Source organism: Chinchilla lanigera, unplaced genomic scaffold, assembly GCF_000276665.1.
Source record: "Chinchilla lanigera isolate Chin_1 unplaced genomic scaffold, ChiLan1.0 scaffold00187, whole genome shotgun sequence".
Classification (NCBI taxonomy): domain Eukaryota; kingdom Metazoa; phylum Chordata; class Mammalia; order Rodentia; family Chinchillidae; genus Chinchilla; species Chinchilla lanigera.
The window spans coordinates 529,826-550,987 of record NW_004955588.1 but is presented as its reverse complement, the minus strand read 5'-3'; the positions used below and the strand labels follow the sequence as shown (position 1 = coordinate 550,987).

The 21,162-nt window shown below is 46.4% G+C and overlaps 2 protein-coding genes across 4 annotated transcripts; both read left to right on the top strand.

Moving 5' to 3' along the window:
* The first annotated feature begins 423 nt into the window (after positions 1 to 423).
* On the top strand, positions 424 to 13,866 carry Vps72 (vacuolar protein sorting 72 homolog (S. cerevisiae)). Its single transcript, XM_005414503.1, has 6 exons — positions 424 to 628; positions 5,358 to 5,510; positions 5,839 to 5,953; positions 6,426 to 6,602; positions 12,853 to 12,997; positions 13,281 to 13,866. Exons 1-6 carry the CDS (start codon positions 512 to 514, stop codon positions 13,666 to 13,668), a joined length of 1,095 nt encoding a protein of 364 aa, XP_005414560.1. The 5' UTR covers positions 424 to 511; the 3' UTR covers positions 13,669 to 13,866.
* Positions 13,867 to 15,198: 1,332 nt separating this feature from the next.
* Tmod4 (tropomodulin 4 (muscle)) lies at positions 15,199 to 20,700 on the top strand. 3 transcript variants are annotated; one of them, XM_005414500.2, is made up of 10 exons: positions 15,199 to 15,307; positions 16,285 to 16,447; positions 16,635 to 16,791; positions 17,112 to 17,228; positions 18,104 to 18,193; positions 18,367 to 18,497; positions 18,590 to 18,697; positions 19,081 to 19,224; positions 19,466 to 19,610; positions 20,586 to 20,700. In XM_005414500.2, exons 2-10 carry the CDS (start codon positions 16,325 to 16,327, stop codon positions 20,606 to 20,608), a joined length of 1,038 nt encoding a protein of 345 aa, XP_005414557.1. In that variant the 5' UTR covers positions 15,199 to 15,307; positions 16,285 to 16,324; the 3' UTR covers positions 20,609 to 20,700. The 3 variants fall into 3 exon arrangements, with proteins under 3 accessions (XP_005414557.1, XP_013365362.1, XP_005414558.1); XM_005414501.2 differs by having other exon boundaries at positions 15,213 to 15,311; XM_013509908.1 differs by lacking the exon at positions 16,285 to 16,447 and having other exon boundaries at positions 15,211 to 15,307.
* Positions 20,701 to 21,162: the final 462 nt, after the last annotated feature.

Genomic DNA, 21,162 nt, shown 5'->3' with positions numbered 1-21,162 from the left:
AAAAAAAAAAAAATGTTGACTACTAAATTCTAGACTTAGGATACTGGGGTTCCTGGTGTCACCGAGGAGGATTTATTGAGCAAGTCAGATCTGTCGGTGTCTCAGCAGTGGAGGCTCTGCGCTAGAGAAGGGCAAGGTTGAAAACTGGATTTAAAAGCCGGGAGTGGTGGCGCACGCCTGTAATCCCAGCACTTGGGAGGTTGAGGCAGGAGGATAGTTGTGAGTTCGAGGCCAGCTTCGGCTACAAAGTGAGCTCAAGGCCAGCCTGAACTGCATAGCCAGACCCTGTCTCAAAAAGAAAAAAAAAAAAAAAAAAAAAAAAAAAAAAAAAACCCACCAAACTGGATTTAGAGGCAGGACTAGGAGCTCCTCGATGCTCTGCTGCTTCTGCCTGCAAACGCCGGACTTCCGCCGTCAGCGGCCACTCGCAGGTCGTGGTGTCGAGCGCCGACTTCCTACAACCAAGCTAGGTGAAGGCCCCGCTGGTCGCGGCGCAGTCTCGGTAGACGACATGAGTTTGGCTGGGGGTCGGGCCCCCCGGAAGACAGCTGGAAACCGGCTTTCTGGGCTCCTAGAGGCAGAGGAGGAAGATGAGTTCTACCAGACGACTTATGGGGGTTTCACAGAGGCAAGAGTCGGGCCCGGGAGGAAGGAGGGGAGGAGGTACAAAGAAGCAGCCCGCTAGGGGCAAAGCCCGGACGAAGAAGGGGGCGGGAGTGCAGGGCGCCCCCGGCGCGGGCGTGGAGACCAAGTGCGTGCGTGGGGTGCAGTGGGGAGCTAGAAGAGAGCGCCCTTGGAGTGGGTGAAAGGGTGTGTGTGTGTCAGTGTCGGACAGAAGAGCCCCCCAGAGGCACCTGGACAGCGGTAGAAAGCATCTCCCGCTGCACCTCTCACGGCTGGGATGCACAAGCACCTTGTAGTCAGGCCCCGCGGTACGTATAGGTATGAACTCTTTGGTTTACTCACCAGAGACATAGAAAGGAACTGCTATTCTAAGAGGCCTGATTAGTTTACTCCTTTTTCAGCTTTCAAGTCGGTGTTTGTTTTGTTTTGTTTTCTTAGCTTTTTGAGACAGGGGCTCTATGTAGTTCAGGCTGGCTTTCAGTTCAGGACGCAGTCGAGGCTGGCCTCGAACTCGGGGGCAATCCTCCTGTCTCAGCCACCTGAGTGCTAGGATTACAGGCATGCACCATTACACACGTTCCTTAATGTAAATGTTTCCTTAGAGAACATCTCTTTGACTGTCCTAAAGAAGTCCCCATGTATTTTCGTTACAGAAATACACTTCATTTTGTAAATACACTTGATTTTACTCTCCTGTTAAGACTGTAAGCTCTACAGACTTTGTTCAGCATTTTATGGTGAGTGCCTAGTCTAGTGTCTGGACTGGGTTGACACTTGCTAAATTGGAGGGGAGTGTTACATTTGTTCGAGTGGGTTGTTGTTTTGAACCAGGGTCTCACTATGTAGTTTAGACTGGCCTTGAACTCACTATGTATCCCAGGCTGGGCTCAGACTCCTGGCAATGCTTCTGCCTCAGCTTCCCAAATTCTGGGATTACAGGTGTGTACCACCATGCCAGGGTTATCTTGGTTTTTGAGACACAGTCTCATTGTGTAGTTCAGCCTGGCCTTGAACTCAGTATGTAGGCCAGGCTCCCCTTGAATTCGCAGCAATCCACTATGCCTGACTCTTGCAAAATTTTTTGATTAATTTGATTCATTCATTACATATATGTTCAGCACCAGGAGTGTGCCACATAGGCAACAGCTCAGTGGCAGAGCATTTGCCTAGCATGACTGAGACCGTGGGTTCTGTCCCCAGCACTGCTAAACCAAAACCAGACAAACATGCCAGGTGTGGTGGTATTCCGAAACCCCTGATAAGTGTACCAGTCTACAAGATTACAGTTACAGAAACCTCTGCTGATCAGTCTAACCCATCCGGTGATATGGCACATGGATGCAAAAGAAAGACAAAGAGAAAATATTCCGCAGTTGAGGAGCTCTGGGATGACCCAGTGATCCCCGTGAAACAAAAGCTTTCCTCATCAAAACCTCATGGCTTTTATTGGTATCAATCAGGGAGGTGGGTTGGGTTTGTAGCAGAGTTCATAGGGAAAAGAAACTGAAACATTACCAGGCAGAGAGGCCTCCAATTAGCAATGCACAGATAGTTTTGATGTATGCAGTATATTGACCTTTGCTGTCAATATAGCCAGCTTTGCCTGTTTCAGTAAATAGGGTTGAAGGAGAGGTCACGGACAGGTTAGGAGAGAGCAGCAGGGGGGTCTCTCACAGTGGTGTACACCTATAATACCAGCACTCTTGGGAGGCTTGAAGCAGGTGAAACACTTAGAGTTGAAGGCCAGCCTGAACTAAAATGAGACCCTGTCTCAAAACAAAATAAAACAAAATGCAACCAGACAAACAAACATGGCTTTCTCCTTACACATTCGAGGCCCCAGTGGAGAAACTGGCTGGGTTCATAATCAATTAAAATATTGTATGATAAAGACTAAAACAAGAGGTAAGCATAGGGTGATGTGGCAACACGTGGGAACCAGGCTTAATGGGAAGAGACACCCTGAGGGGTGAAGAGTAGTGGGAAGAGAAGCATTAGTCCTGGGAGAAAGGTGAGATAGAGTGTGTAAGGTACTGAGATCTCACTGTGGGACCTGCAAGTTTAGTTCCATTCTCCAGAAAAATAAAGATTGGGAAGGCTGGAGGAGGTAGCCCTAAGCTGGATTATGTGTGGCCTTATGAACCACGTTAAACAGTTTTGCTTTTTTCAGGAGACTGATAAAGAGTCAACAAAAGTTCCATGTTCAAGGGTGGAAGGTATAGCTTGGGGTAGAACACTTGCCTAGCATAGGCTAGACTCTGGGCTCAATCTCCAGTACTGTTAAAAAAATAAATAAATTTCCATGATCAAATTTGTGCTTTAAAAAGATTACTCTGTAATGAAAACAGTCTGAAAGAGACAGTGGCCATAGAGAAACAAGGACAGGGGCTGGGAGCACTTGGCTAGCTTGCCAGATACCCTGGGTTTGATCTGTAGCACTGCCAGAAAAGAAAGCAGTTTACAGGGACACAGAGTTTAAGAAAAGTTAGTAGAATTCACAGGACTTGGTAACTGACTTCGAGTTTTTACTTACCCCTCAGCCAGCTAGTATTTTTGTTATGTGTGTATGTGTTTTGTTTGCAGTTCTAGGAATTGAATCCAGAGTCTTCACATTGAGCTACGTCCCTCCCAGCCCTTTTTATTTTTTATTGTGAGGCGGGGTCTTGCTAAATTACTTAAACTGGAGTGGAACCTCAGATCCTTCTACCTTAGCCTCCCAGAGTACTGGAATTATAGGTGTGCACCACCATGCCCAGCTACCAACTAGTTTAAAATAGAACTTTCTCATCCCTCTTCCAAGCCCATTTTCCTATTCCTGTCATTTTATGAGTCGTTATTTAATATGTACCCTTCATGCTTCCAAAAAGGATTTAGGGAGGCTTATGATATAAACAAAAAGTAAGAACAGTAAAAATAGAGACAGACTAGAAGCAATTGTACCAGGAGCCTATGCTAAAATGGTAACAGCAGTTGATATTAAATTTATCTGTGAGGGGCTGGGGATTTAGCTCAGCGGCAAAGCGCCTGCCTGGCAAGCGCAAAGTCGTGAGTTCGGTTCCCGGTACCGGAGAAAAACCAACCAAATAAATAAATAAATAAATAAAATAAATTAAATAAATAAATAAATAAATTTATCTGTGAGCATTCTGGAAACCAAACTTTGACATTCTTTTTTTTTTCGTGCATAAAGAAACATGCATATTCTTCAAGAAAGACAAAACTTATTTGCATTACATCTGAGGGAGAATATAAAGTAACAGGTGTTTTGTAGATAGAAAAACATTCTCTGAATTAGTCATGTCTATTAATGATGCTTGACAAAAACCAGCGGAATGGTAGTAAATCTGTACTTTGGCGAAAGCATTTTGATTGGACACAAGTTCATGAAAAGCTGATCTCCCACCTTCTGGTGATATGTTTAATACCAGACTAGGCTGAGGGGATTAATGTGCTCCCAGGCAGTCTTTCACAGACATTAGTTGGGAAGAAATGATGGTCATCAGTGCAGGATTGAGCTCTGGCTGGGTTGGAGTGTCAGCCATCTGTGCTGCTTGCTTACTTTGGCGCCTGTGTACCAAGATTACTCCATTAGCCTGCATTACTGATGGAAGAGGGAGCCACGTGTTTGAAGTGCTGCCCACCAAGCTAACTCCCTGTCCCTTGAGTGATTTTTTTTTTCCCTCTTTGCTTTGACTCTCACTGCTATTCTAACCCTAACCTGTATCATCTCAGATCTAGGCTATAGTTCACATTCAGCTCCTCTAACCTCCAAAGCTTTCTGAAATACCCTTTGTGCTTCACCCCAAGTTTTCAATGGCTCTCTATGATCTAAGGTAATAAAATATTTTTCTGCCCCACTACACCTAAAGAGTGACTATTATTTCTCTTAGTAACTTGGTTAACCTCAACACTGATTATCAGTGGGTGTCTCACTGTGCCCAGCTCTTCTGTCAGTATAACCACTTAGTACATTTTATGTTGCTTTTTATCTAGGTGTGGTGGCACACACCTGTAATCACAGTACTCTAGGAGGCTGAGGCAGGAGGATTACAAATTCTTCCCCCCCCAGGATTACAAATTCAAACCCATTGTATGCAACTTAATGATTTAGAAAGACTCTGTCTCAAAATAATAAAAAGTACTGAGATTATAGCTCACTGTGAAGGCCCTGGGTATAATACCCAGTATTGTAAAAAACCATTCAGACAAACAAAAACCCACTTTTTATGATGATGTCCTATCCTTCACTAAACTGTGACCCCTCTGAAGAGAGAACTCAAACCAGGCTGGGGAGATAGCTCAGTGGCACATACGTTTGCCTGGCAAGCACAAAGTCCTGAGTTCGATTCCCAGTACCAAAAAGAAAAAAAAAAAATCAAACTATATCCTTTCGTTCCACAGTAATACCTGGATACCGGCAAGTAAAACATACTTAAGGGCTGGGGATTTAGCTCAGCAGCACAGCGCCTGCCTGTCAAGAGCGAGGTCGTGAGTTCGATTCCCAGTACCTGAAAAAATAAAATAAAATTACAAAAATAAAACATACTTAAGGTTGGAAGCAGGTTGTGCTGGGAGCCAAAGGCCATCAGCTAGAAAGGCACTGCCTGAGGAAACTGAAGGGCTGAGCTGAGCAGGAGCGTGGAGCAGCCCTTATTAGGAAAGTGGAATCTGTTCCTCCCGAAGTAACACTGATAATTCCATTGTGCACTGTCTTCCACTCTCCGTGTCCTCAGGAATCCGGAGATGATGAGTATCAAGGAGACCAGTCAGACACAGAGGATGAGGTAGACTCGGACTTCGACATTGATGAAGGGGATGAGCCCTCCAGTGATGGAGAAACGGAAGAACCTAGAAGGAAGCGGCGCATAGTCACCAAAGCCTATAAGGTACAGGAGGAGTCCTCGTTTTCCTGTGTTTCCTTAATTCCTCTTCTCCCTTTATCGTGTCCTGCTATTCCCCATGCTGGTCCCATTCCTACACTATTAGTTTTCTCTTTGAAGAGTCTCATCTTTCCCCTTATCTCTCTGTACTTTGGTGTCTGGTTTTTTTCTTTCTTTCTTTCTTTCTTTCTTTCTTTCTTTTCACTTCCTTCCTTTCTCCCTTCCCCTTTCCTAGTTCCCCTTCCCATTTGAACATTTTATTCCCATTTCACAATATCTCTTAAAGATTTTGGTCCTTATTTACACATGGTGTCTGATTCTAATCTGTCCCCAGGAGCCTCTAAAAAGCTTGAGGCCTCGAAAGGTCAGCACACCAGCTGGAAGTGCTCAGAAGGCCCGAGAGGAGAAGGCTCTGCTGCCACTAGAACTACAGGACGATGGCTGTGACAGTGAGTGGAAAAGTTTGGTCAGATGAAAACATTGCAGTGTGATGATGGTTTATCATGTTAAGTTCCTCAGTTTGATACTGTGTTATATAAGGGAAATCCTTGCTCTCAAAAAATACAGTGAAGTGCTCAGGAGTAAAGACCATGATGTGGCCTAAGATCATTCAGAAAAATAACCCAGAATGAAGCTGGGCACGGTGGTGCACACCTGTGATCCCAACATTCAGGAGGCTGAGCCAGCAGGATCCCAACGAGTTCTAGGCCAGCCTGGGCTACATAGCAAGACCTACCTCAAAAAGAAGCCAGCCTAAACTGTGTAGTGAGATTCTATTTCAAAAAACCAAAAAGAAAGAATATGAGTGCAAAATATGTGGGTTTTGTTTGTACTGTTATCACAACTTTTTTGTAGTTTGAAATTATTTCCAAATAAAAAAACTTAAAGTAGAAAGATTTATTTGCATGTAACTCTTCCCAGGTCGGAAGTCCATGCGTCAGTCTACAGCTGAACACACACGACAAACATTCCTCCGGGTACAGGAGAGGCAGGGCCAGTCACGGCGGCGGAAAGGGCCCCACTGTGAGCGACCCCTGACCCAAGAAGAGCTGCTCAGGGAGGCCAAGATCACAGAAGAGCTCAATTTACGTTCTCTGGGTCAGTATGCAGTTTTGGAAAATGTGGGTAGAGATGCTGAGGCACATGAGAAATTTGGGACAAAAGAATTGAAAGAGGGGCTGGGGAAATTTAGCTCAGCGGCACAGCACCTGCATGGCAAGCATAAGGTCTTGAGTTTGATTCTTGGTACCAGAAGAAAAACAAGAAAAAAAAAGAACTGAAAGAAATGAGAGTGGTTGATTTTGATTAGGGGCAAGTAACTAGGCAGTTATGAATGCTCTGAAGAATAAGTTATGTTGAAGTACTTTTGTATAATGTAAGAATAACATAGAAGCCAGGTGTGGTAATTCCCACCTGTAATCCCAGCACTCTAGGAGGCAGAGGCAGGAGGATCACAAGTTCATACACAGTCGAGGCAACTTAGCAAGACCCTATCTCGAAGTGAAAAAGGGAAGGGTGAGGATGTAGCCCAGTTCAAAGGCCTTGAGTTCCTTGTACCACATGGCCAGGCATGGTGGTGCAGCATGCCTACAATCGTAGCATTTAGGAGGCTGAGGCAGGAAGACTGCCACAAGTTCAAGGCCATCATTAGCTTCATAGTGAGTTCAAGGCCAGCCTGAACTATATAACAAAGTCCTGTCTAAAGAAAAAAAATAAGAGACTGGGGATGTGGCTCAGTGCAGAGGCCAAAGGTTCAATCTTCAGTACTGCAAAACAAGACTGAGCTGAGTGTAGTGGCGCACACCTGTAATCCCAGCACTTGGGAAGCTGAGGTAGAAAGATCACCATGACTAAGTCAGCTGGGGCTACCTAGCGAGTTCAACACCAGGCTGTCTCAGAAAAGCAAACAAATAAACACAAAACCATACATTGTTTTGTAGAGGGGTGACTCTCAGATCATGAGAGCCATGAGAATTTGAGGGAGCAGCAAGTTCATACCTCCCCTCACATGTTCTCTGAAACGTATTTTCATTAGTGAAACCGCAGGGAGAAGCACCTATAGTATATATTACATTTCTTTTCCTGAATTTCTTCCTTTTTTTTTTTTTTTTTTTTTTTTTTTTTTTGAGACAGGGTCTCCCTATGCAGTTCAGGCTGGCCTTGAGCTCACTTTGTAGCGCAGGCTGGTCTCGAAGTTGCAACGATCCTCCTGCCTCAGCCTCCCGAGTGCTGGGATTACAGGCGTGCGCCACCACGCCCAGCATTTTCCTGAATTTCTTTTATAGTCATTATTATTCTTAGGCTCACTATGATAGGCAAGTGCCGTACTACCAAGCTATACTCTCACCCCTCTCTCTTTCTGAACCAAACACATACCTAGCTGATAATGTATAAGGCAGCAGTGTTTTTGCTGTAGAGTAGACAATCTCTTACCCTAAATATCTGGCATCCAACCCATCCTAGTTTAATGATAGTTGTGAAATTGAGGGGCCGGGGATATAGCTCTGTAGCAAAGCACAGGGTTGTAAGTTCAGTTCCTAGTACCAAAAAGAAAAAAATTGAGATACCTTTGCTTTAAAAGAATAGATAGATTGAGAAAAGATCTAGTTCAGTCTCAACATCTTCAGAATGTATTTTCATGACTTTCAACGCTGCATGCCTGTAATCTCAGCATTCGGGAGAGTGAGGCAAGGTGATTGTTGGGAGTTCAAGGTCAGCCAAGGCTACATATAAGTTCAAGACCAGCCTACACTACAAAGCAAGACCCTGTCTAAAAAATCCTAGCACTTGGGGGGCTGGGGATTTAGCTCAGCGGCACAGCACCTGCCTGGCAAGTGCAGGATCTTGAGTTCGATTACCGGTACTGGAAAAAAACAAAAAACAAAAAACAACAACAACAAAAAGATAAAAATCCTAGCACCTGGGAGGCTGAAGAGGCAGTTTGAAAGTTTGAGGCCAGCCTGGGCAATTTAGCAAAACAAAACAAAAAAAGGGCTGAGAGCTGGGTGTGGAGGCACATGCCTACAATCTTTAGCACTCAGGAGACTGAGGCAGGAGGATCACCACAAGTTTGAAGCCAGCCTAGGCTACATAGTGAATTCTAAGCCAGCCTGAAATACATAGTGAGATCCTGTTTTAAAAAGGGGGTAGAGCCAAGTGCGGAGGCACATGCCTGTAATCCCAGCATTCGGGAGGCTGAGGCAGGAGGATCATTGCAAGTTTGAGGCCAGCCTGGGCTACAAAGTGAGGTCAACACTAGCCTGAACCCACACAGTGAGACCCTGTCTCAAAAAGACAAAAAAAAAATAAAAAAGGGATGGAAGGCCAGATGTGGTGGTGCACGCCTGTAATCCCAGCACTGGGGAAGCTGAGGCAGGAGGATCTTTGGGAGTTTGAGACCAGCCTGGGCTACAAAGTGAGCTCAAGGCCAGCCTGAACTGCATAGCGAGACCCTGTCTCAAAAAGACAATCAATTAATAAATAGAAAAGGGAGTGGATGAATTACAGCTTAGTGGTAGGGTACGTCCCAGTATTGGGGAAATTCATTATATTGACCATAAAATTACAATTTTATTTTATTTATTTGAGATGGGGTTTTGCTATATTCGTCAGTTTTGCTGGTCTTAAACTTGTGAGCTCAAGGGATTCTCTTGCCTCAGCCTCTTAAGTAGCTGGGACTACAAGTATATACCACCATACTTGGTTGGCATATATAATTTTCAATGCATATAATAGCAGTTTAGGATTTTCAAACAGTATTTGTCTTTCAGAGGCAACTGAGAACTATCACAAGCCATAGATAATACCAACACCACAGACTTTGAAGTCACTAGGATAACTTAAGATCGTAGGAGTTGGGATGAAAGCCCCTACCAAAGCCAGTGAGTGACAAGTAAAGAGAGAGGTATTCTAACTGCTGGTCTCAAGAGAGTACACAGTAGCAGAAGCAGTGACCTGAAAGCCACAGGATGGGGCTCAATAGGACACAGCCATAACCTGCATGGGATGTGAGAGAATAGAGTCTCCCCCAGAGGGCTGCAGGGTTACCCGTAAAGCAAATGGTATAAGGAGTACTGAGTAAATAGCTTGAGGATAAAGGTGAGCTTGCTGATAGAGCTGGAATCCACACAGTAAGGAGGTATTTGAGTGGAGAAGTGTTGGAAGTTTGGCTCAAGGGAAAGAAAGCAACATTATCGATAAGAATTTAAAAGACATTCACTCACCTAACGGGTTTCCAGAGGACTCTTTTTTATGGTCAGGCTTAAAGGATTATGTTCACAGTACCCATATAGAGGAACTACAGGCTAAGTATGGTGGCAGATCCTTCTAATCTCAACTCTCTAGGAAGCTGAGGCAGGAGGATTGCAAGTTCAAGTTCAGTGCAAGCCTGAACAACTTAACAAGAACATATCTCAAAAAAATTTTTTCAATGACTAGAAGGCAGAGTTGGGCATGGTGGCTCACACCGGTAATCCCAGCACCCAAGAGGCTGAGGCAGGAGGATCACTGCAAGTTCGAGGCCAACCTGGGTTATAAAGTGAGTTCAAGGCCAGCCTGAACTGCACAGTGAGACCCTGTCTCAAAAGGCAAAAAAAAAAAAAAAAAAAACTAGACTAGAGGCTGGCCCTCATAGCATACACATGTAATCCTAGCACTCTGGGAAACTCAGGCAGGAGGATCACAAGTTCAAACCCAGCCAAGGCAACTCAGTGACTTAGCAAGACCTTATCTGGAAAAAATAAATAAAAAGGCTGGGGATGCAGCTGCAGCTCAGTGAGAAACACCCTGGGTTCAATGCTCAGTACCACAAAAAAATAAATAAATAAATTTTTTTGGTTATTTTTGGTTTGTCTTTTGCTTTTGTTTTTTCGTCTTTTTGAGACAGAGTCTCCCTATGCAGTTCAGGCTGGCCTTGAGCTCACTTTGTAGCCCAGGCTTGTCTTGAAATCAAAAGGATCCTCCTGTCTCAGCCTCCCGAGTGCTGGGATTACAGGTTTGCACCACCACACCCAGCATAAATAAATTTTTTTGAAAGGCCAAGGATGTAGCTCAGTGGTAGGATGCTTGCTTAGCATATGTGAGGGCCTAAGTTCTATCCCAGTATCACAAAAAAGAATAAAAAGAGTAACTACTTTGAAGATAATGATACACAGTGTATTAACTGTTGTTAATCTCTTACTATTTTGTTATGAAATTTTGTTTTATTTGCCCCCCCAAAAAATAGAAAAAAACATTTTTTAAAAACACAGAAATATGAACTTCATTTATAAGAAAGGGACCAGGAATATTTTGATTTATTTATTGACCAATATTTAGAGTGCCTGTGACATGTGGCATACTGCCTGACACCTAATATGAATCACAGTCACTGCCCTTAAGTAGGAGACATAGGTGGCCACAGTCATTGCCATGGAGCAGTGTCACAGGGTCCAGATGGCAGAGTGCAGCCAGCACACGGGCTAAGGTGAATTGGAGGAATGCCAGGAACAAAAGTTTACTTTAGTCAGCCAATTGGTGCCCTGTGTAAATGCAGGCTTAAGGTTGTCAGAGTTAATTCATTTTTCAAGAGAAACCAGAAATCTTTCCATGTAATTTCCTTTTTTTTTTTTTTTTTTTTTTTTTTTTTTTTCAGTGCTAGGGATCAGATCCAGAGCCTTGTGCATCTGAAGCAAGCCATCTGCCACTGAGCTATACCCTCAGCCCATCAGATCTCCTAATTTGGGAAGTTGGGGGATGTTTACTGGGAATTAAACTCAGGGCCTTCACACTGAGCTGTATCCTCAGGCCATTTATACTTCTTATTTTTTTTATTTTTTATTTTTTTTGTACCGGGAATCGAACTCAGAACCTTGCACTTGGCCAGGCAGGCACTTATGCTGCTGAGCTATCTCCCCAGCCCAGTTTTATACTTAATACGGGGCTTGAACTTGCAATCCTCCTGCCTCAGCCTCCCACAGTGCTGGGATTACAGGCGTGTGCTACTGCACCTGGCTCCAATTTCCTAATTTTGAAATGAATGTCAGCAACTAGTTCCAGTTTTTCTTTACAACACTATACAAGCTGGGTATGGTAGCACGTGCCTATAATCCTAGCATTCTGAGAGGTTAAGGCAACATCACAAATTGGAACCCAGCCTGGGCAACTTAGCAATTTAGGGAGACCTTATCACAAAATAAAAAATAAAAGGAGGGCTGAGGTGGTAGCTCAGTGTGAAGGTCCTGGTTTTAACCCTGATCATCACAAAATAAAGGGAGAGGGGCTGGGGATTTAGCTCAGTGGCACAGCGCCTGCCTGGCAAGTGCGACGTCATGAGTTCGATTCCCAGTACCAGAGAAAAAAACAAAACCAAAAAATAAAAAAATAAAGGGAGAAAGAGAAAAGAAAAAGGTGCCAAAGCCAGGTGTTGGGTACACACTTGTAATCCCAGCACTCTGGGAGACCGAACCAGGAGGTTAACAAGCTGGAGCCTGGCGTAGGTAATTCAGCAACTTAGTGAGACCCTGTCTCAAAAAAAAAGACCTGGGGATGTTGCTTAGTGTAAGGGCTCTGGGTTCTTTGCCCAGTTCTGGAAAACAAAAACAGTGTACAGATCAAACAATTGAGAGGTCCCCCAGCTTGCAGCCGCTGCCATAAACTGTAAGTATAGGGATAAAAGAGTTCCCCAGTAGTTTAGTTTAGATAATGCATGTTATGATCAGCCTGGAGAGGTCTGTGGAAACATGAATGCTCAGTTCAGCTATTTGAAGGACTGTGATATGGAAGCCAGATTAGATTTGCGTTCTTCATGTCTTAAAAAGTTCAGTCCCACCCTGGAAAATTTAGAGACTCTAGTGAAACCCTGTCTCAGAATTTTTTTTAAAAAGTTTTTTTTAATAAGGAACCAGGGATATAACTCAGTGAAGGCCCTAGGTTCAATCCCCAGTAGCATGTGGGTACACACATGCGCTGTGCGCACGCACACACACACATAAAGTGTCATCAGGAATTATATTTCAGCTCAGAAAGGGAAGAATTCTGTAAAGGTGAAAGGCATGGTCCTGACTAGGGTTGCTAGGGTAGTTGCAGTGTATCCAGGAAATGAATGGGCTCCTCATCACAGGGTCCCTTCCAATGTGAGGTCTTCCCATTCTGAGTGGGTGAGGACCTAAGTGGCCATGAAAAGAGGAGCAGAGGTTGATGAGGTTGGAGGCATTACCGTGCCTTGGAACTCCCACAGTTGGCTTGAGTCATTGGAGGGGACTCAGGCAATGCCCAGGAAGATAATAACTGACAGGTCATAGGACAGAACCAGAATGTGAGAAAAGGAAAAACTCTGACCATCAGCTCCTTCCTCCCTTTGACTCTGAAGAGACGTATGAGCGGCTTGAGGCTGACAAAAAGAAACAGGTTCATAAGAAGCGAAAGTGCCCTGGGCCCATAATCACCTACCATTCCGTGACAGTGCCACTTGTTGGGGAGCTGGGTCCCAAGGAGGAGAATGTGGACGTAGAAGGGTGAGTGAACAGCTGTGTCCTCCTGTGCCCACTTTACTCACGCTGCTCTCCCTGGCTCTTGCACGCCTTTCTGATTGCATCCTTCCTTCAGCCCCTCCTTTCTTTCTCTTAGCCTCCCTCTTTTTCTATTCTCACCTTAACCTCTCTGTCTACCACTACTTAGTAGGTTCTCTCAGAATGTTCCGTCCACTCTGCCTTCTTTTTGTTTCTCCTTCTCTCTTATTTCTTTATCTAGCATCTTTTGTCCTCTCCTCAGCTCTCTGTTTTTCTGTCTTGCCCTCAGACTTGATCCGGCTCCGACGGCTTCTGCGTTGACTTCGCATGCTGTGACTGGACCTGTGATCCCTCCTGCTCATTGCTCCCGGACCTTCATCACATTTAGTGATGATGCAACATTTGAGGAATGGTTCCCCCAAGGGCGACCCCCAAAGGTCCCCATTCGGGAGGTCTGCCCCGTGACTCATCGTCCAGCTCTATACCGGGACCCTGTCACTGACATACCCTACGCTACTGCACGGGCCTTCAAGATCATCCGTGAGGCCTACAAGAAGTACATCACTGCCCACGGACTGCCGCCCACTGCTTCATCCCTAGGCCCTGGGCCCCCACCTCCCGAGCCCCTTCCTGGCACGGGGCCCCGAGCCTTGCGCCAGAAAATTGTCATCAAGTGAAGAGATGTCCAGTCCTGAGAAACCACTTTTCTGCCCTGACTCGGGGCTCTTGACCTTCCTTCTACTCTCCCTGCTTCTCTCACTTGTCATTTCTGATCTTTTCCCAGTCCTTTTCTATATTTCTTTTCCCATCTATTCTCCTGGTTTCTACTGGTTTTGTTATATTTTTTAATCTAATAAAAATGGGATGGTCCTTTTTGTCTGGTGTCTAATGTAGGGTTAGGAATAAGTGTTTGTGAGGGTCTCAGTGTATTTGGGTTATTAGCTTGATAGCCCCTCTTATGACCTCTTGTTTTTTCCTATTTGGGGTGTTGCTGTATTGCTGTGATTGATCTCGGTCTCTTGGGCTCAAGCAATCCTCTCTTCTCAGCCTCCCAATTTACAGGGACCACAGATGCATGCATCCGTGGCTTGTCCTCCCTGCCCTGCCCCTGGTACTGGGAATCGAACTCATGACCTTGTGCTTGCCAGGCAGGCACTGTGCCGCTGAGCTAAATCCCCAGCCCTGCTTGTCCTTTCTTAATTGTGAAGTATCATTCCTCCAACGAAATTATAAACACCTTACACTGGGGCTGGGGATTAAGCTCAGCGGCACAGTGCCTGCCTGGCAAGAGCAAGGTTGTGAGTTCAATTCCCAATGCTGGAGAAAAACCAAAAAATAAATAAACACCTTACACTTACCTACCATAAAGCAATCCCTATACTGACCTTTCTGTCACTTTATATTCACTATTTTGACTATAGCAGGCATCAAATAAGTAGAAACTACATAGCTGATTTTTTTTTTTTTTTTTTTTTTTTTAAGACAGGATCTCGCTGTGCACTTCAGGCTGGCCTTGAGCTCACTTTGTAACGCAGGTTGATCTCAAACTTGCAATGATCCTCCTGCCTTGGGAGCCACTGGAGCTGGTTATTGCTCGGGCAGTCAAGCTACCTCAGTATTGAAAAAAGCATCCTGCCGGACAGTTATAGTTACTAGTTACTAGGCAACAATACCCCCCCATGTTACTACCTATGCAAGTGTATAAAATACATGCCCCTACTGTTGAAGTCAGTCCTCTTGCTCAGCAGGTAAGGTTACTCCACCTGACCCCAGCTCTTGTCTCTTGTCTTTATTTTTCTCATACCCACCACCGTTTCTCTCCGGGGTACAATGAGAGACCAACGAGGTTAGCTACACTGCCTCAGCCTCCTGAGTGCTGGGATTACAGGCATGTGCCACCACACCTGGCAAAATGTAAATTTTGCATGATTTAGCAGTTTTTTTGTTTTGTATTTTGGGTACTGGGAATCAAACTCGGGACCTCACACTTGCCAGGCAAGTGCTGTGCCGCCGAACTACATCCCCAGCCTTTACATAGCTGATTCTTGTAGAACTCAACTCTAGGAATCAGGCTTGTGTGAAGAGAAGAGGTGCCATGGCTGTTAGTGACCACTAGAGGCTCTCAGGGCTGGGCAGGGTATGGGGGCTGTGTATATGTGATCTCCCACTACCCCCCACCTGGCCAGAGCTAAAATAATAAAATGCTGAGCTCACTGTTCCCCCACCCTCTCCCTGTACACTGGGCTCCTGCTGCAGGACAGTGCCCCAGTGGAACGGACAGACTGACCAACAGAAGGGAGGTGGCCATCAGGACTGGTAGGTAGGGAAGGCAGGGGGCTTATGGATGAGAGCCTGGTGGAGATGGGAGAAGAGTGGCTCTTACGGGGAGTGACAGGGAGTGTGTCTCTGCCTGGCAGTGTATGTTTCTGCCACTGTCCTGTCGCTTAACTGTGTTTATGTTGTTGATGTAAAGCCCACACACCTTCTAGACCTTTTATGGTAGCATGGTGTGTATGTGTAGCTTTTGTGTATTTTTCGTAGTGTAAAAGATTGTGTAAGTTTTATTTTCCTGCTAATTTTAGAGAAACTACTCCATTGAGAAGACGTTTTCCACCCATTTGGTCTGGTGTCACCTTCCTGGTGACAGATTGTAAGGACTCAGTCCCTCTTCCTGAAGCCATATTGCCCTTTCCTCAACCTGGCAGCCCCCCAGTTTCTCTGAGCCCTCTCTTTCCCTTAGGATTTAGAATTCTGCAAACACAGTGAAATCTTAGTCCTTCCACAATAAAAGAGGAAATAAGGGTGGGGTAAGACTCCTGCCCACTGCCACCAGTTGTCCTTGTTCACTTTAACCAGTGTAGAAAAAAGAGTGAATAGAGAAAAAAAGGAATTTCCCTGAAGTTCTGTCCCACCCCCTCCTACCTTTCAATAGAAACTGGGCATGGAGCCACCCGTGCTGGCAAAACTTCCGGCACCTGTGCTAGGGCAAGAGACACTGACGGGAGAGGTTATAGGGGAGGGGTATTGCCAGGATTTCTGTACTGTATAGTGAGAGGACAAGCCTGCTTTGGATCCTGGGATCCCCATCCAAAGTGGCTTGCAGCTGGAGAAGCAGGAAGAGGGGAAACTCCATTCTAACTCTAAACAACCTGACCTCCCACCTTCCCATCCTTGACTAGATTTTTAACCTCTGGGGTGTCTGGTCAGTGTTCTACCCCTGGCTGGTTCTTTGTGTCCCTACTGTGTCCATGTGCATCTTTCCATGTCCAACTACTTTTCCCATGTCCTCCCAGGCTCTGAGTGTCACACAGTGGGGAGGGGACAGGGGTTACCATGTCATCGTATCAGAAGGAACTGGAGAAATACAGAGATATAGATGAAGATGAGATCCTAAAGACCTTGAGCCCCGAGGAGCTAGAGCAGCTGGACTGTGAGCTACAGGAGATGGACCCGGAGGTAGGGACCCCAGCACAGAGACCCCAGGGTTAGGGAAGGGTGTTGGCACTGGGTGGCTGAGACCAGGACTACCTACAGGGTTTGGAGTCCGAAAATAGCCAGGGAAAAGGTAACTGAAAATGTTTTAGGGAGCCTTAGAGGTACCCCAGAGGGGTACCTGACCTGCTCCCCAAAACTCACCCCTAAGAACATGCTCCTGCCAGCTGGACTAAGACAACGTGACCAGACAAAGAAGAGCCCGACAGGGCCGCTGGACCGAGAGGCCCTTTTGCAGTACCTGGAGCAACAGGCGCTAGAAGTCAAAGAACGTGATGACTTGGTGCCCTTCACAGGCGAGAAGAAGGGTATGGGGACCCTGCCCCCCATGCCTCCCAGAAGCCAAATGGCCTCTCTCACAAGCCTGCCCTCCAGCTTTCTTCCCTCTCACCTTCCAGCTCCTACCTGCCAAGGGTCACAGGCGGTCTGACACTTGCATGCCAGCTTGCACTCTTTGGTTCTCATGAAAGGTCAGGGGACCCAGGAGTCCTGAGCTGGCAAAGAATTCAGGCTTTCTGGTGTCCCCTAGTGACCCAGCATTATACCTCTTGGAGAAGGACAGGAAGCTGGAAACCAGGATCTTGGGAGAAATGACCTCTACCTGAACCATCCTTCATCTTCCCATCAGGGAAACCCTATATTCAGCCCAAGAGAGAAATCCCAGCACAGGAACAGATCACCCTGGAGCCGGAGCTGGAAGAGGCATTGGCCCATGCCACAGATGCTGAAATGTGTGATATTGCAGGTAGGCAGCTGGGAAGTTGAGGAGGGTGGGAGGAGCAGAGGTTGGCATCCTTGCCTTGAGGGGGCCCTGACCCAGAACATGGATGTCTGAGAAGGTCTCTGGCAATAGTTTTTATTTTTTTTCCCCCATGGCAGTAGTTTTTAACATATATGTTTGCTTGGGTATTCATTCATCTTTAAATTTAATAAGTTAACATGTCAAGAGCATTTTTTCAAGCTAGACATAGTGGCACACACCTGTAATTCCAACACTTGGGAGGCTGAGACAGGAGGATTGCCATAAGTTGGAGGCCAGCCAAGGATATAAAGTGACTTCAAGGCCTGTACTATATAGAAAGACCCTGTCTTAAAAAAAAAAAAATGTCGGAAGCCAAGAATATAGCTCAGTGGCACAAGTACAAGGTCCTGAGTTCAATTCCTGGTACCCCAAAGAAAATGTCGGACATGGTGGCACATGCCGGTAATCGCAGCATTCAGGAAGCTGAGACAGGAAGATTGCTGTGAGTTCAAGGCCACCCTGAGCTACATCCCAAGACCCTGTCTCAACACCCTTCCCCACAAAAAAAAGCGTTTTTACAAAGAAATTGTAAAAGCAAATCAAAGTACAGGTATTCTGGCTGAAATCAGGGGGGTGGGTTTTTGCCACACCCACACCCACACACTCTCTAGGGGCTCCTTAGGGATCATTCCTAAACTCCATCTCAGTGGTATAGAAACCACCAACAGGCAGTCTAAGGCAGGGATGCCTGGGGTTGAAAGAAAGTGGGAAACCTCTTTGGAATAGTGGAAGGGGTCAGCTGCAGCAGAGTGAGGCAGGATGAAGGCTTAGGACAGACCCCTTCTCATTCCCTGCACCCCTCTGCTCATGCGCTGCAGCAATTCTGGGAATGTACACCCTGATGAGCAACAAGCAGTACTATGATGCCATCTGCAGCGGGGAAATCTGCAACACTGAAGGCATCAGCAGTAAGTGTGTGGGGTGCATGGCCCCGGGGCTCCAGGACGGCAGTCCCAGAACCTGAGCAAAGATAGCAGGGGTGAAAGAGATGAATCAGAAAACATGACACACGAGTGACAAGAGAACTGAGGGAGAGATGGTGGGGGACATGTTGGGGTTCCTTCCTACCCTCACCCCTCAGGTGTGGTTCAGCCTGACAAGTATAAGCCAGTGCCAGATGAGCCCCCAAATCCCACAAACATTGAGGAGATGTTGAAGAGGGTTAGAAGCAATGACAAGGACTTGGAGGAGGTGAACCTCAATAATATACAGGTACTTGACTGCCACCTTCCTAACAATAACATGGGGAACTGTGCTGACAGAGGAGAGTGCTTAGCCCACTATTTCCCATGCCTGTCTGACAGGACATCCCGATACCCATGCTAAGTGAGCTGTGCGAGGCGATGAAGACAAACACATATGTCCGGATCTTCAGTCTGGTGGCCACAAGGAGCGGTGACCCCATCGCCCATGTAAGGCTAGTTGACATCCCCAGCCCTCTCCCTGCACCTCACCCTGTGCTCCCAGGAGAGCTGTCACAAATGGTTGTGCTAGGGAGTGCTCTTCCCACCATGCTTTCTTAGGAAGCTGCCCTCATGGAGACCCCTGACCCTCAGTCTAGGGCTCACAACTCTGAAATCTTGAGATCATTTTCCCAAAGGGCTACAACCCTAACATCCTCCGTTGCATGCTTAATCTCCGTTTTCACCCGCTTCCATGCTGTTGCCCTCTAGCCCCACTTAGAGCTCCTCAGAGACTCTTCTCAAAGAGCTGTTTCCCTCTTGCTCTCGTTCTTTCTCTTGTCAGTCATCTGGGACACTTTCCCCTAATCCTAACCCAAGTCCCTCCTTCCCAGGCCTTGGCTGACATGTTGCGTGAAAACCGTAGCCTGCAGAGCCTGAATATTGAATCCAACTTCATTAGCAGCACAGGGCTCATGGCTGTGCTGAAGGCTGTTCGGGAAAATGCCACCCTCACAGAACTGCGTGTAGACAACCAGGTCAATATCCTTTTCCCTGTTGCTCGCATTCAGCGGATACCCATCAGGCTTCCTCCCTGAGCCACCCTGCCTCCCGGGCAGCTACCTCTGTTAATCCTGTTTGACTTTTCCTCTTTATTGTCTCTGTGAGGGAAGCCTCTTTTTGCCCACTCTGAAGAAAACAAGCATCTCAACTTCCCAAGGGGTCTCTGGTGATTAGCAAGCCAGATATGGCTGACAGCCCCACTTCTCCCTCTGACAGCGCCAGTGGCCTGGTGATGCAGTGGAGATGGAAATGGCCACTGTGCTAGAGCAGTGTCCTTCTATTGTCCGCTTTGGCTACCACTTTACACAGCAGGGACCACGAGCTCGAGCAGCCCAGGCCATGACCAGGAACAACGAACTACGTGAGTACCTATGGCATGGTGTCGGCAGCGGGTAAGGAATCGGGCAAGAAGAGGAGAAACTGGGAGCTTGAAGCAGGCTTAGTGACAGCTCAGGTGCTCTCAACTCTCACAGGTGGTCAGAAAGTACATGGAAAAGTCTCCCTGTCCCAAATAGATACCACCAAAGAGATGGGAAGGAACCTAGACTTTATTTGGGGGGACAGGGTCTCACTATGTAGTTCAGGCTAGCTTTGAAATCACTATGTAGCCCAGGCTGGCCTTGAACTCAACACTCCACCTGCCTCAGCCTCCTGAGTGCTGAGATTACAGGCGTGTGTGCCACCACACCTGGCTCTGAACACATCATTTTTTAATGCAGTACTGGGGATCCAACCCAGGGCTTCACGTGTGCTACCCAAGCACTCTACTAGGGCTTTTCTAATTTTGAGATACAGTCTCCCTAAGTTGCCCAAGCTGACCTTGAACTTTTGATCACCTCCTGATGAGCTGATTTTGTTTTGGTTTTTTGAGAAAGGTTCTCCTATATAGCCCAAATTGCCTTTGAACTCACAATCTTCCTGCCTCAGCCTCCAGAGTGCTGGGATTACAGATGTGCCACAATGCTTGGCTAGATATAATTTTTTCAGTACTGAGGATTGTACCCAGGGCCTTCATATTGAACTACATCCCCACCCCTTTTTATTTTGACACAGGGTCTCTCTAAGTCACTAAGTTGCCCAGCCTGGGCTTGAACTTGTGATCCTCCTACCCTGGCCTCCCACAGTGGTAGAATTATAGTCATGTACCACTGCACCTAACTAGATATTATTTTTACTTTTGGTATGGTTTCTTATTTTGTTAATGTGGAGTGGGCTGTCAGGAGGCCTAAAACACTAACACCATATGAATCTGGCTAAGGAAATGGAAAGGAGAAGAATGCCTTTGCCAAAAGTAGGAGGTGGAACAAAAGATCGTATTACTTTTCCTCCTTTATAGGCCGCCAGCAAAAGAAGAGATAACACTGCCCTTTCCTTTACTGACTAGAGCTGGGAGCCCTGGACACGAAAATCCTCTTTCCCGTTCCTGTAAATAAAGGCCCTTTTATCCACTTTGCCTGCCTCCTTCCTTGGGCTTTCGGGTGGGAATCTTGGCGTTAACCCCCAAGGGTTACTGCCAGTTCATCAGGGGATTATTTATACTCTGGGGATCAGCAGGCAGGGAGGTTCAGGTTACTAGGAGGAGGTGGGGGAGCTGCCTCTCTTCGTGTTCCCCATAAACCTGCCAAAGCTTTTAGCCTTTCTACTTCCACAGGGTTCTTGGCCTCCGTTCTGTTTCCAGATACGGCCAGAGCCCCCCAGGGCCTATTCAGAGCCCTCATATGATATGAAGAGGGAAGGACTTTGAATGGAGTGGGGAAAGGAGGCAGAGAACATGAAGGGCAAAGACCTCTTTCTGACAGACTTATTAATAGGGCACTGGGCTGCATGCAGCTGACGCTTGGAATGACTTGGTGAAAGGTGGGGGAGGGGGCAGAAGTATGGGGAGCTGTGTACATTGCAGGGAGGGAGTAGCC